At 47.3% G+C, this 13,459-nt stretch overlaps 1 protein-coding gene across 1 annotated transcript in view; it reads left to right on the forward strand.

Annotated features, from left to right (window-relative positions):
* The first annotated feature begins 487 nt into the window (after nt 1–487).
* The window catches only part of SMAD3 (SMAD family member 3), a 70,525-nt gene continuing 57,553 nt past the window's right edge, over nt 488–13,459 (forward strand). The window contains exon 1 of the mRNA XM_027466461.3: nt 488–1,143. Within this exon, the coding sequence (XP_027322262.1) occupies nt 938–1,143 (206 nt within the window). The 5' untranslated portion in view covers nt 488–937. The remainder of the gene's footprint in view (nt 1,144–13,459) is intronic.

Genomic DNA, 13,459 nt, shown 5'->3' on the forward strand with positions numbered 1-13,459 from the left:
GGGTGGGAGGATGAGGGAATGGAACAGTAAATTAAAGGGGTTGAAACAGAAACTGCTGATTGTCCAAGCCTGACTGGCCGAGTTGTGCTCAGCTATCTGTGTGGAAACACTTTTTTTTTTCCACAAAGAAAACAGCCACCTCAGGGGCCGCATCCATCGTGCCCTGCCTGAGGGTCTCCTTGCTGAGGGGGAACTCGTTTTTTTTTGTGTTTATTTTCACTGCCTTCCCCTCGGTGGGATCTCTCCAAGGGTTTATGGCCGGGCTGACCCCCCCCCTGCCACCCCACAGCCCTGAGGGCGATCCCACACCGCGGGGCTGCCTCAGGGAGGGTCTCAACATTACAGAGAGGCCAAGAGCAGAGGGGGCGGCCGGGTGGAGCCCGTGGGGGTCTCCTGGTGTAGGGTGAGGCAGCTCCTGAAGGAATGGTGGAAGCTGAGGGGGCTGAAGGCCAGGGGAGGGAGCCCTGTGGCGATGGAAGGGGGGGGGGAGCGGAGTTCCCGGCGGGCCGGCCGCCTCCCCGCCCTCCCTCGGCGGCGTGAGTGAGCGTGTTTGGGAGGGAAGGAGGGGGTGGAAGCCGGGCCGGGGCGGCCAGCAGGCAATTTGCATGAGAGACAGACTGGGAATGAGCTGGAGTGGGCGCCTCTCCGCGCACACAGAGCGGGGCAGGAGGAGGACGAGAAGGAGGAGGAGGGGGGGGAGGAGGGAGCTGCCGCCGCCGCCGCCGCCGGGGAGAGGCGGCGAAGTCCGGGCAAAGTTTGGTGCCGCGGGCCCCGGGTGTTGAAAGCAGCTCCGGGCAGGGAGGAGAGGGGCCGGGACGAACCGAGCCGGGCTCCCGGGGCCGGGCTTTGTGCTGCCGGCGGCCCAGCGGGGCCTGCTCGGCGTGGAGAGGAGAGGAGCGGAGCAGGGGGGCGGCGGGGCGCTGCCGGGCGAGCCAGCATGTCCTCCATCCTGCCGTTCACCCCTCCCATCGTCAAGCGGCTCCTGGGCTGGAAGAAAGGGGAGCAGAACGGGCAGGAGGAGAAATGGTGCGAGAAGGCGGTGAAGAGCCTGGTGAAGAAGCTGAAGAAGACGGGGCAGCTGGACGAGCTGGAGAAGGCGATCACCACGCAGAACATCAACACCAAGTGCATCACCATCCCCAGGTAAAAAAATGAGGGGGGCAGAGCGCGGAGATGGGCACCCGGGGTCTCAGGGGATCCCCCCACCAAGGCCTGAGAGGGGGTCCCGGGGCCCTGCAGCCCCCCCCCCCCGGCGCCGCCTTGGGGCCGCTTCTTCCCCACGGGCTCTATAGATAGTGAAAAAAGGAAAAAAAAGAAAAAAAAAAACAGGCTGCAGAACTGGATTGCTGTCTAGTAACGAGAGGGGAAGAAAGTGAGAGGGGAATGTGGAGGGGGAAATATGTCTCCGGCCGAGATTCCACACACACAAAAAAAAAAAAAGTTGGAAGCGCTGTGGGCAACAGCTCCGCTTCTCGGGGGTGCTCTCCTTGTCAGGGAGTTTCGGCGTGTTCTCTGGTGCTGTTACAGCGAGGTTTGGTTTTGATAAATGTATCAGGGATAGGGGTTTGTTTGGGTTGCCCGCCTGCTTCCACGCTGGCTGGGCACAGACACCGCTCCCAAGGGCGCCTCGGGGCTGTGCGGGTGCTCCCAGGGCACTTCCAGTTGGGAACGCAAAGGGCAGAGCTGAGGGGATTGTCTGGAGTCCAAAAGCCATGTGGGGGTGAACACTGAGCATAACCGACCCCTTTAATGCTGTTTCTGTACTAGCACAAACTTTATTTTTAGCCTGGATTCCGAGATCGGTCCGTGAGACCATTATAAATCATAAAGGCTGCGTGTGTGAGGCTCCCATCGAAGCAGGATTTCCCGAGAAACTTTCAAATCGCTGGCCACGAGCAGCGTTTTCTTGCTGCAGATCTCTTGCTTTCTGCGAGCCCGGCCAGATGACTGCCGAGGCTGTTGCTGGTGGTTGTTTGGGGGGCACTTTTTTTGTGTGTGTGTGTGTTGTTTTCAACAAAGGCCAAAGTTCATCGCAAATATTTGAATGCTGCATAATTGTATGCTTCTGCCTGAGAAGATAGCCGTGTGTGTGTGTATTCATGCTTCTCTCTCGCGCAAACAAATGTATGCTTTCTTGGTTGTCAGAATGATTTAATATGCAGTAGCTAATACAAAGCAGCATCCGTTGCATGAAAAAGTAAGCAAGTAGCTTGGAAATGGGGATGTTTGCAACTCCAAAAATGTTCTTCCAGCAACTCTGGTTCTTTATTTATTTATATCCAACCGAAAAAAAAAAATAAAGTCTCCTGGTCTTTGTGGTGCTGGATGACCGAGGCTAGGATTTTGTCCACTAACACAAACGGACCCCCCCTGCCTTTGTTAGAGTTGCTCTGGCCTCTTCTCCTAGTGGAAGCAGGGATCAAAACACGGAAAGCTACCACCTGATACAAATGCCTTAAAACCTGTAGTTTGAAATTCTTGGTAAGCAGTGTGCTTTCCTCAGCGATAGTGCCCTATTTAAACCACTTCCCTTAAATACCTTTTCAAAAGGAGAAAATGACTTGGGCAGCCCTGCTGATGTGACCCTGGGCGTTGGATCTTGCTGATGCTGACCTGTTTGGGAGCAAAGCCTGGAGCCTCCTGGTGCTGCTCTTACCAGTAACAAGGTGTTGTAGCAAAAGGGAGGGAGGTCTTGGTATTTCATGACTGAAAGGAAGCAAAGAGGGAGGTGGAATAGGATGTTTTAGTTTAGAAAGATACAACTGTAAAGCTTGAAAATGAGTAACAAGACAAGCAGATGTCACGAGTCATAAATATTATCACCTCCAGAGATTGTCCTGGGTAGCCTTCTGTGCAGAAGTGATTGTCTGTTTCTTGTAGACCTTGCTCTGCTGAAGGAAATCGATGCAAACATTAAAACATTTCACATCCACCTGTAACACTTGCAATTAGCTCCTTTTGTCTTGGTGCTAGTTTTTAAACACAATGTCACGTGTAGGGCTGTTATTGTTTAAGGTGCACATTACAAAGATGCAAGTGGTGGTGGTTGGGTTAGTTTGTGCTGGGCCCTCTGCAGCAGCTTACTGAGAGGCTGATATCTATGTCCTGGGGAGTGGATTGGAAAGGAGAAACTGCTTGTCTGGAAATTGGTGGCAGGATTGCAACTACAACAAGGCCTTGTGACTTTGTGCTGGGTCTTCTCTGGGCTGCCCTGTTTGTCACAACGTATCCTTGAGTCTGATCATCGCCTGACTTGAAATTAACGTTTGCAAGACTGTTCTGGGGTGGTTTTAGTATTTATTTCTTAAATAATACTGCGTAAGTTATTTTACTATTTAGGCAAATAAGTACGTGGGGGGGACAAAAGGGGAAAAAACATCGTTAAGGATTAGCTCATGTTGTGCATTGTCTGTAATGCATCAGTAGGCTGAATTTCAGTGGAGCTATGCCAGTGATGACTCTGGCCCAGCAGGAGCAGGGTAAGTCCAAAATTAGCTATTGTATCCATGAGATGAAGCGAGTTTCAGATGTAGAAGTGCTGGAGCTTTGCAGGAACATTGCCTGTGGGACCAAGGGCTGCAGATGAGCTGGCAGCGTCGCGTTCCTGTAGTGACCAGGTGGGATTGAATGTAGGTTTTGAGACAGAACAAGAAAAACATAACATTAGTTTTTGTTGTAGGGGTAAGGAATTAGAAGGCCAAATTTGTTCCTGCTTTCACTTCTATCTGCTTGGAGCTGGAAATGTGCATGCTCCTCAGTACACAATCTCCCAACAGTTCATAAAACAAAGAATGGTTTATTTGCTTGTGTATTTGTTCAGCGTGTGTTACTTTTCCAAGCACTCCATTTGTAAGATGGCAGACACCTCAGGGCCCAGGTTTCTGCTGGAAAGGCCTGCGGCAGGCAGCAAAAGCCTGGAGAGACCTTCAAGGATTTCAGCACAGCACTGATGCTGGCAGGAATCTTCTCATGTTTTTTTCTGCTGGAGCAAGAAGTCATTTCCACCTGAAAAACCTGCCAGTCTCAGACCACCTGGTTGTTTCTTGTGCTGCTGTTGGCAGTGTTGGATGGAGGGGCTCATTTAGGGGCCTGTCCTCCCTCTGCAGCCACCAAAATCTGCCTTGTTCCGCAAGCGAGCTGCCTCTAAACCAGGGTGCACTGAGCTCTGGTGCTAGGAGCTGACCTAGTGAGCTGTAGCAAGCTGTGGCTGCTTGGCAACAAGATATTTTTTCATACTGTATCAGACAATAAACTTTAAAACCTTCATTCTTTTGCCCATTAAAATAAATCCTTCGTGGTAGTTGCGTTGATCTTGAAAGCCCAGCTTTCAGAGTGGGCATTTTTATCACCTTCTGGACCAGCTGGGGGTAGAGTCCCTTCAGCATGTGCCCCAGCACAGCCACATGTGTGAGTTTATGGCCTCTCTGCAAACGAGCTCAGACCTACTCCAGCTGCTATCAGATTGTTTGAATTTTTGATGGGTCTGTTAGCTTCTGAGACCAAAAAGTGTGGTGGGGATGGAACCTGATGGTAGCAAAGTCAATCATACCTGCAGAGCTCGGCTGCATCCCTGCGGACTTCATCCCTGGGAGGAGAGCAGTAAGTTCACGGTGCTATTCCTGACCTGAAGAGAGGCCACGCTGTGCACCTGGCAAGCCATTAGCATTTTGCCCTAGAAACCGTGCATTAGGCTGAGTTTATCTTCTAACCTAAACAGGGGGTGGAACTGTAGAAGTCAGGAACATGTGGCAAGCACTCGGTAATTTCTGAAAGCACACAAGGTCTGATTGGGACGGCAGGAGATGGCAGAGGCTTTGTTTCGAGAGCCCTAGTGGTGCTGCACATTAAGACACAAACCTCATGACATTCTGTAGTGTATTTTCATATGCACATTTTTCTTTTAAACCTATTATTGTATTTTTTATTTTTTTTTAAATCACCAAGGGGTTTAGGGGAGCCAGGAATCTTCTGTGTAAGAAATAACTTCTTTTAAGTGGTGTGTTTTTTTAATTTAGAAAGTAGTTTTGAAGAGAGGTGGGTGTTATTTCTCGTGGAACTCATCTGATAAGGATAGAACGTACCAGCTGAAATGGAAACACGGCACATTTGCTTTTTAAAAGAAGCTGAACAAAGTGTTCCTTATGTGATTTGCATGTCGGTGGGGAAAACCAGGAATAATAAATAAGTGATTTTAAGAAGATCTTGGGTGTGAGCAAAGCTGCTGTTATGGTGATAGCTGACCACACAGCATTCACGAGAGGTGACCATGGTCTTAAGGCTGCCTTGATACCAGGAAAATAGGAAAACTACAAATACAGCAAGCGGCAGAGGCAGCCTTCAAGAACCGAAGCATGTTTTCCTTTTGAGCCTGGTGTCCATCTAGCTTCAGCAGCATGCAAAAGGCTGCTCAGCTCAGTGTATCCCCACACAAATTCATATTTATAACGCCATTTTAAGCCATCTATTTTTTAGTTCAGCCTGTCGTTGTACCTGGGGAGTTTACCATGGTGGAGATTTGTTTCAGAGTGTGCTCAGTCCGAGCTCGGCGGTACGGCGGCGTGCTGGAGCAGCCCAGTCCCTGCCGTGCTCAGCTCCCTGCTGCAGGTAACTTCACTGCTACCAAGCTGCGTGTTGGCCTGCGTGCTGACCCGGCTTTCTGGGCGGGTTTTTACAGCCCCAGTCCTAAACTTTGTGCTGCCAGAGGCGTGCTGCTGGCAGGAGCCACGTGAGCTGGTTTGGCCGGGGCAGCGGTAGCAGCTTTGCAGGTTGTTTGCGAGCAGCTTTTGTGGCATCCGTGTGACTTCGCAGGTCGGTCTAAAGGTGAAAATACGGGAAGTGCACAGGGACACGCGGCCTTTAGTCGGTGTACTTTCTGCCTGCAGTCACTCGTGCCTCTCAGTGCCCTTCTCTGCCTCTTGGTCATCTTGCCAGAGGTCCAAGCCCCACGGCCAGGGGCTTCTCCCCACAGCCCCTCCGGCTTCTCCCTGCCCATCCATCAGTCACTGCCTCTGGTGTTAGCCTGAGGAATAGCACGTGTAGTTGACTTTGAGTTCACACTAGAAAAAAGAAAAAGAAAGCTCTGCCAATAAGCTGAAGCAATCATGTTGATACAGCCAGGTTGTGACTCCACGTTCAGTTGTGTTGGTCGAGGCGAAGGAATTGGGGAAAGGAGGTCAGGGAGAAAGCATCGCAGCCCCCTAGCTCAAAGCAGTCGCTGCTGGAATGCCACATCCACCCCAGCCCTTGGTAAGGCATCGTCTCACATTGTAACCTCTCAGTCAGCAGGCAGTGCTAATCAAAACCTTATCAATACATGGGTTTTGTGTGTATTTTTTCCTTGAGAAGCGTAGGCCAACCAACATTTTGCAGTAAAACCAGTGCTAAAACTCCTCTTGACTTGAAAGACCATGGGGCAGTGTTTGTATGGAAACACTGATGGGCTAATGGGGAAAAAATTGTGTTTTACCATTTCTTGAGATGCTTTCAAATATTCATATTTCTGCTTTTTTTCTGCTCCCTTTTCTCGAGAGACTAAATATTTAAAATAGCTTCTGAAAAGACTCATAAGATTCTCATTATATTGTGTAGTAAGTGTTGAATCTCTGTGAAATAAAATGTTTAAAATGGTTGCTTAACTTTTATAGTATTAGGAAAAGACCCTGAACATCGCAGTCATTTAAATATAATGAGAAATAAATACAAAAAATTGATGAAATCAAGAAATGCACACTGTACAGGATTATCACATCAGGGATCCAATTAAAATGAGCTCTTCTAATAAATATTGGTTTAATAATGTAAACTTGTGATCGCTTTATTATTGCAACAAAAATAAAATTAACAAGATTTAATGGACTGAGCAGCCATTAATTTTCACTTGTTAATTTATTAGGAGCTTCTAACACTGTTAGATGTACAATAACGCTATTATCCTGCATGAACTACTTTCTGAAATAAATAGGGCCAAACGGGGCTTGAATTAAATTGAAATCAGATTTTATTCCCAAATTATCTTTTTTTTTTATTATTGTTGTTGTTGTTGGTATTTTCTCTAGGTTTCCTCTACTGAGTGCAATTAAATTTTCAGGGATGGGATGCAGCACTCTCTTCCAGTAAGGCTTATGAATAGTCCTAATTAACTTTTGTCCTTGTCTGCCTCGATGTGCTGTGCAAAAAGCTTTTTCCAGTCCAAAGCTGCTCGTGCTGACTGGCAGCGAGGAGAGCAGACGGGAGCGGGGGAAATAAAGACAGGGCAGAGGTTCTCGTCCAGACCCTCCAGTTGCAGTGGGCTGACTCCACCGAGCTTAGCAAATGTTTGCTAATTGCGTTTGGTTACATGTGCCTCCACTCCAAAGAGAGGTGAGGAAGTTGTTAATAACTGGGCTCTTGTGCTTGTCACTGGCAGCCCAACTTTCTGTGCAACAGAAGGGACGGTAACGTGTCGCTTTTTGCAATTATTGCTGCTTTTAAAGCTGTTTTGAAGCCCTGTGGGCCTGATGCTCATCTGCTCGCAGGTCTCTTTGGCATTGCTGTCAGCCTGGACTGCCCTGAGGCAGGCAGGACAGCTGGGCTGGGGCTGCCAGAAGCAGAAGGAAAGGGCAGAGCTCGCTCTTTTGCCCTTAAAGGCTTGATCTTGAAGCATAGGTCAGAACCGTGAGCACGAATAAACTGTTTACCCATGATAGTAGGAGCCCTTTTAATAAATAAATAAAGAAACCCTTATCTTCAGAAGAGCTCAGGCAGGTAAGAAATCCCAACATCCTGCTTCCTAGAGGATCGGACAGGAATTGCGTGAGCTCCAGAATCCAAAATCTTCATTGTCAACTGCGAAGGTTGAGTAAAGCGTGGATGTTGTAGGTGCTTTGGGTGTCCACGCTTGCTCATTTAGGGACAGGCAGGTTTCTGTGTCCTGTGTGGCTCCGTGTAGCACAGACAGCCTGAGGCTGTTCAAAGCAAGCAGATCGGGATATCAGCATGTCCCAACATTTGTTTGAAGCATTGAACCTTCCTTTCCTTGCAGTGGAAGTCTCCCTGTGTGCTCAGCGTGAGTGATACCCACTAATGCTGGCCTCTCTCGCATCCCCAACACGTTTCTGCAGAGGCAGATGTCAGTGGGTAGGAGCAGCTCTGGGGAAAGGACACCAGGAAGCGTGGGGAGAAAGCGGTGGCTGTTCCTTCTGGGTTTGCCTTTGCCAAGTTTTCTGCTTGTGCTCAGAATCACGCTGTTCCACGAGGAGTCGGTTTGATTGCTTTTTTTTAATTGCTAGGAGCTGCTGTTGATGTGGGAGAGATGAAATAATAAAACTAATTGGCGAGCCTCATGAGAAAGTGTACTTAAAAATAAAAATGCAGTAAAATTTACCTGCTAGCACCTCTTCCAGGCTTCGTGGTCCTCAGGAAGGAGAGACCTCAGGGTCAAGGTGTTAGGTGGACCATCCTTAGCTCACTTCACAATTTGTTGTTATCTAATCTGGAAACTTCAGTACAAATATAGTACAAATTGTGCTATAGAGGAGGTTGGAGATTGTCTTGGAATTGGTGATGTGCGTTAACCATAACACAATCCGTCCAGAAAAGGAACTCAAACCAGAAATTTCTTACTTTGTGGTGAGGTTGCAGCCAGCCGTAGTTGAATGATGGATGCTGATACTGACTCTTTTTGAACAATAAAAGAGGAAAAACTTTGTCCTTCCCCTTCTAGTTGCTTTAACATAAAAGAAGAAATTCATTGACTCTGATTCCCTTCACAGACGTAGAAAGTTAACATTCCCCAAAATATTGGGCATAGCAGAGGACATCTGTGGCATGAGGTTGCATCTTTGTTTCTGTGCCGACCCTGCAACTGTAGTTAGGGCTTTACCTACCCAACTTGGAGAACACTTCTTCCAAAATTTCCTTCCCTAACTGGATGGTAAGTGTTGCTGTGTGGGAAGACAAAGACCCTGCTACAAGCACCTTTAATTTTGTTGTACGCAGAAGGAGCAGATGTGTTTTTTTTCATAGAGATACAAAGTCTGTGGTTTCTACACGTGGAACTGTACAGAAATGTCCTTTTCTTCACATTACTTGTTGAACAAATTGTTGTTCCCCTTGGGTCAGATGCATAGCTGATCTGTAGCATACATGTAAAAGTATCTGAAAAATTATATCAGTGTTTAAACAACACACTTCGCCTAAAAGAAAGGCTGACAAGCAGCTGGAGGTGGGTCTTTTCCCACTCTTTTTGCATTGTAATTGTGTAATTACATGGACTGCAGTAATCCTCCTTGATTTACATGCAACCGAAAGGAGAGTTGGGCCAGCACGAGAAGGCAGTGAACTGAAAATGGAGGAGAGAGGTGTCTGCAGGTTGAGTACTATCAGGGCTCTGTCAAATTCAGGGCTTTTGGGGCTTCTGGGGGCTCTCCTCTGCAGGACTGGAGCCTGCCCAGCAAACCCCATGTGGCTGCAGCGTGTCCCAGCCCTGGGCTGGAGCACTGGCAGGACATCAGGCGGGGCTGAGCTGCGAGTTTGGTGAAAATGAGCCTGGTCCACGGAGCGTTTAATTCCTGGAGGAGTGCTCACTCCATTTTCATTGAGGGTTTTCCGATGGGCACTGGCGTGGCTTGGCAGAGGGCCCCCGCGTTTCGTGGCTGCGATACCCCTGGCAGCGGGGCTGCCCTTGGCAGCGGCTCCCAGGCCTGTGCACAAGGCATTTGGCTGTTCTCACCGGGGTTTGTTGTTTTTGTTGTTGTTTGTTTTGTGGGTTTTTTTTCCTCCTTTTTGCTGTTTAGCCAGCTTGCATGCCGATGGTGAAACCCTTACAACGTGCTTCTCCTCGAGCACCCCTGCCACCTCCCCGCTAACAGCCTGCAAAGAGTCGGGCTGTGTGCTCAATAAAGCCCCCCAGCAATCCAGGCCTTGAACTCAGAAGCTAATTACATCGATCCTTTCTTTCCTCTCCCATGCCAGCTTGTTGGAGGCAAGGTCTAGAAGAGTTACTGATGTTGGCCTGGAACCTGAGGCTGAACTCGGGTGAGCTCTGGAGACCCCAGGTTAATTATCTGGTATGATTTTCACAGGCAGGGCATGGTGACACTTGCATCCTGTTGGGCTAATCTTGCCCTGTACCCATTTCTTGGACCTATATTTACCTCACTTACTGACCATGTGCTTCACATGAGTCAAATCTGTCTTCAGGTTTGCTCAAGTTTGCTTAAACTCGCTTTTTTTTTTTGCCTGCTTAATGCTTTATTTTCAAAATTCTTTCCTTTTTGTCATTTTTTAATGACCAGTGGAGTCTTTTTGCAGATGATTGCTGTTAGCACAATGGAAAGTGGGATAAAGCTGATTGGAAACCACTGCATTAGAGATGGGCTTTAGAAAATAACTAAATGTGAATTAAAAAAAAAAAATCACTGTCTGATTATCAAAGCTAATGTTCCTGTATGGCTGGTTTCTGTCGCCAGTGGAAGTCTGCTGGCATTCTGCAGATTGTTTTGAGCTTTGCTCTGATGTTTTCATGCCGTAAATAACTTGTGTGTAGGTAGGCAGCTGATCACCGAAGCTTTTTCCCAAATCTAGTTTTGTTTGTTTGGTAGAACTCTAGGCTGAGAGTTCGAGCATCGGGCTGCAATTGCATCTTTGCTTTTCCCAGCCATAAATGAATTCAGATGCCTTTAGGACTTAGGTTTTCTTGCAGGCTTGGTTTGTTTTTCTTTGTGTGTTTCGGGGTTGGGGTGGCTTTTAGGCTAAATACTGTTTTTCTTCCTGTGCTAAGCCTTAAACAACAGGGAGGGATGGCTGCTTGGAGGGCAGGATGAACAAAAGTGTTCTTTGTTACAAAAGCAAACAGTGCAAGTTAGTGTGGCAACGTGTAAAACAGCCCAGGCATAGGTGTTCTGCTTTCTGAAGCCTGAGCAGGATTTAATTCTTGTTATTAGTCCAGTAAGTCATTTTTTCATCTCTGTGACTTCTGGGCTGTCCCTGTTGCACGTGCAGAGCAGCTCTGAGTTTGTATCATGACAAAAGAATAGTTGGGGAAGCATAAAGAACTTTGTCACACTTTTGCTTTAGAATCACATCTTGCTTTTACAGATCACCTTGTATTTCATCCCTAAGTGGGGTTTGCAGCACTTGGTACTACAAATAATATTTTTCTAGATTCATCTGAGGGTTGATAGTTCTCAAAAGCTGGCCGAAAGCTGGTCCAGCGTGGCTGCGTATGTAATGTATTGCTACACATTAAATCACTGAAGAATTATTTTTAGAAGGGCAGGATTATTTCAAAACGCAGGCCATAAGTTTTCTACCAGTGATTCAGTAACTTAGTCCTGTCAGTCAGAGATTGCACCTCCCATTGACTGCAATCCAATGCAAGCTTGCAGGATATATATTTATATTTATTTATATATATATGTTTTTATTGTTATTATTATTTTTTACAGCAAGTAAAGTTACACAGAGGTACTTCTGCTCCTCAGAACAGCACAGAAGTCTCTTGTTTTGTAAAAACTGATATGTGTAGCCTGTTTTGCTAGCTATCACGGGGACTGAGGTCTGCTTCTTAATCTGACGTTGGCAGCCCTTTGGGAATGCAGCGTACAGGCTTGCTCATAAGCTAACCTTTCTCCGGTTTTGTTTCTGGTGTTATCTCCTGGCACAAAAGACTGGCGGAGTGAGCAAGTGAAGGGTTTAAATCTTGCATTTTTTGTACTTACTGCAGCGGGTTTTAGGGGCTGAGGGAGAGGTGACAAAGGAAACTGTTCCTGTGTGTTAGCAGCGGTTTGCGTGGATGAAACAGCTCACGGGATCTTTTCTTGGGGGAAACTTTAGCAAAGTTTTCCCTGGTTTGAAGAAAGCCACTACAAATGTCTTCCACTAGCTGGCAGATGCATCCAAGCCAGCTTATTGCAAGGCTGGTGAAAGTTGGGAGAGCAATAACCCCCAATTTTTGTCAACTTTTTCTCTTATGCTTTAACCCTGAATACTTTGCTGTTGTGCCACTAAGTGGCAAACCAGATTTGGGCAGAGTCAACATCTGAGGCTGCACTTCTGCGTCTCGTTAGCGTTGTGTGGAAGCCAAGTTCATTTCAACAGAAGTGACAAGTCCAAATGATCTTGTTTCCATGTGCTTTTACGCTGTCATATCTCTACATGTTATGATAATGATCCATCAGCAGCATCATTTTGTTTATGATTTCCACTTCTCCAAGCATAGTTCTCGTTACCTACAAACCACCGTAGGAACATTACTCACCGGGGGAACCACTTGGCTTTGAAGATGCGGCTACGAAGAAGCATTTTGTTTTTCCAACGTCCTACGCCGGTGACTGGTAGTTTCTTGTCGCTTCCAGGGACTGTTCAATACAAGTTTGTGGCTTTGCTAGCAAAAAGGTATGTAGTGATTCCTTGGTTAACTGGCATCTAACCGCATGAAAAGCCTTCACAGTTGGCCATGTGGCAACTGTCCTTACAAGTGCCGCTGGAGTGAATGGTGCTGAGGATTCAGGCTCCCTTCTGATGTCCACTTCAAAGAGAACACGGAACAATGCCTCCTTGTGCAAGGTAAGGAGCCTGCTGGAGGTCACATCCCTAATGAAGGACTTGAGCTATCCTTAGCCCAGCACTTTTCATGAGGGTTGAAAGTGTTTTGCATGCTGGAACAAGGTGTTACAGCCAAGCGAAGTGTGGGTACAGGACTGGCTGGGTGTTGCCAGACTCTGCAGGGATTTGGCGTTCTTCTCGTGGAAGGTGAGCAGCCGGCTGACCCTTGTGCAACTAGCAAATGAGCAGCCTTTGAAATATTCCTCCGTCTTCTTAACCAAGTCTGGCCCTGCAATTCGAGCACTTGTTAGCACACAGATAGGTTAATTATACCGGAGGCACCGTTGCCCTGTGATTGCCTAATCTTTCCGTGTGCAATAACTGGTTACCGAGATATCTGGGATAATGCAGATGCGAAGTGTTGCAGCTTTATGGGACTCCTCTTCATTGCAAATCGGCTGGATCACCGCTGTGCATGTTGTCAGAGATGAGCACGTTCCAGAATACAGCAGCATCACTGCCACCGAGAGGAACCGTGCCTTGAGTGTACCAAATGAAGGTGTACTTAGTCTTTTTTTCTTTAAGTTAGGTAGCTAAACTTAAATAAAATAATCTCGTGTTATTTTAAAGTATCATTGCTATCATGTGGTGATGTTCAAATGCATCTCTAGTGTACCTTCCTTGTCTTTCGCCTTAGTTGAAGCCCTTTGTGAGGTTATTTCAGCTAAACCCTCTCGTTCTCTGGCATTCGGTCTCTTCTCTGCCTTGCACTAGCAGTACTTGAAGTGATAGATCAGCACCTAATAAAAGTGGGATTATCTCTAAGCTGAAAGTAAGTAGAAAGAGCCTACTGTGGAAATTAGAGGGCTTGCTTGTCATTACTGATTCATTTCGTAATACTTGTGGTAACTTCCAGCGCTGCAATCAGCACGGC

Source organism: Anas platyrhynchos, chromosome 11, assembly GCF_047663525.1.
Source record: "Anas platyrhynchos isolate ZD024472 breed Pekin duck chromosome 11, IASCAAS_PekinDuck_T2T, whole genome shotgun sequence".
NCBI classification, from domain to species: Eukaryota; Metazoa; Chordata; class Aves; order Anseriformes; family Anatidae; genus Anas; species Anas platyrhynchos.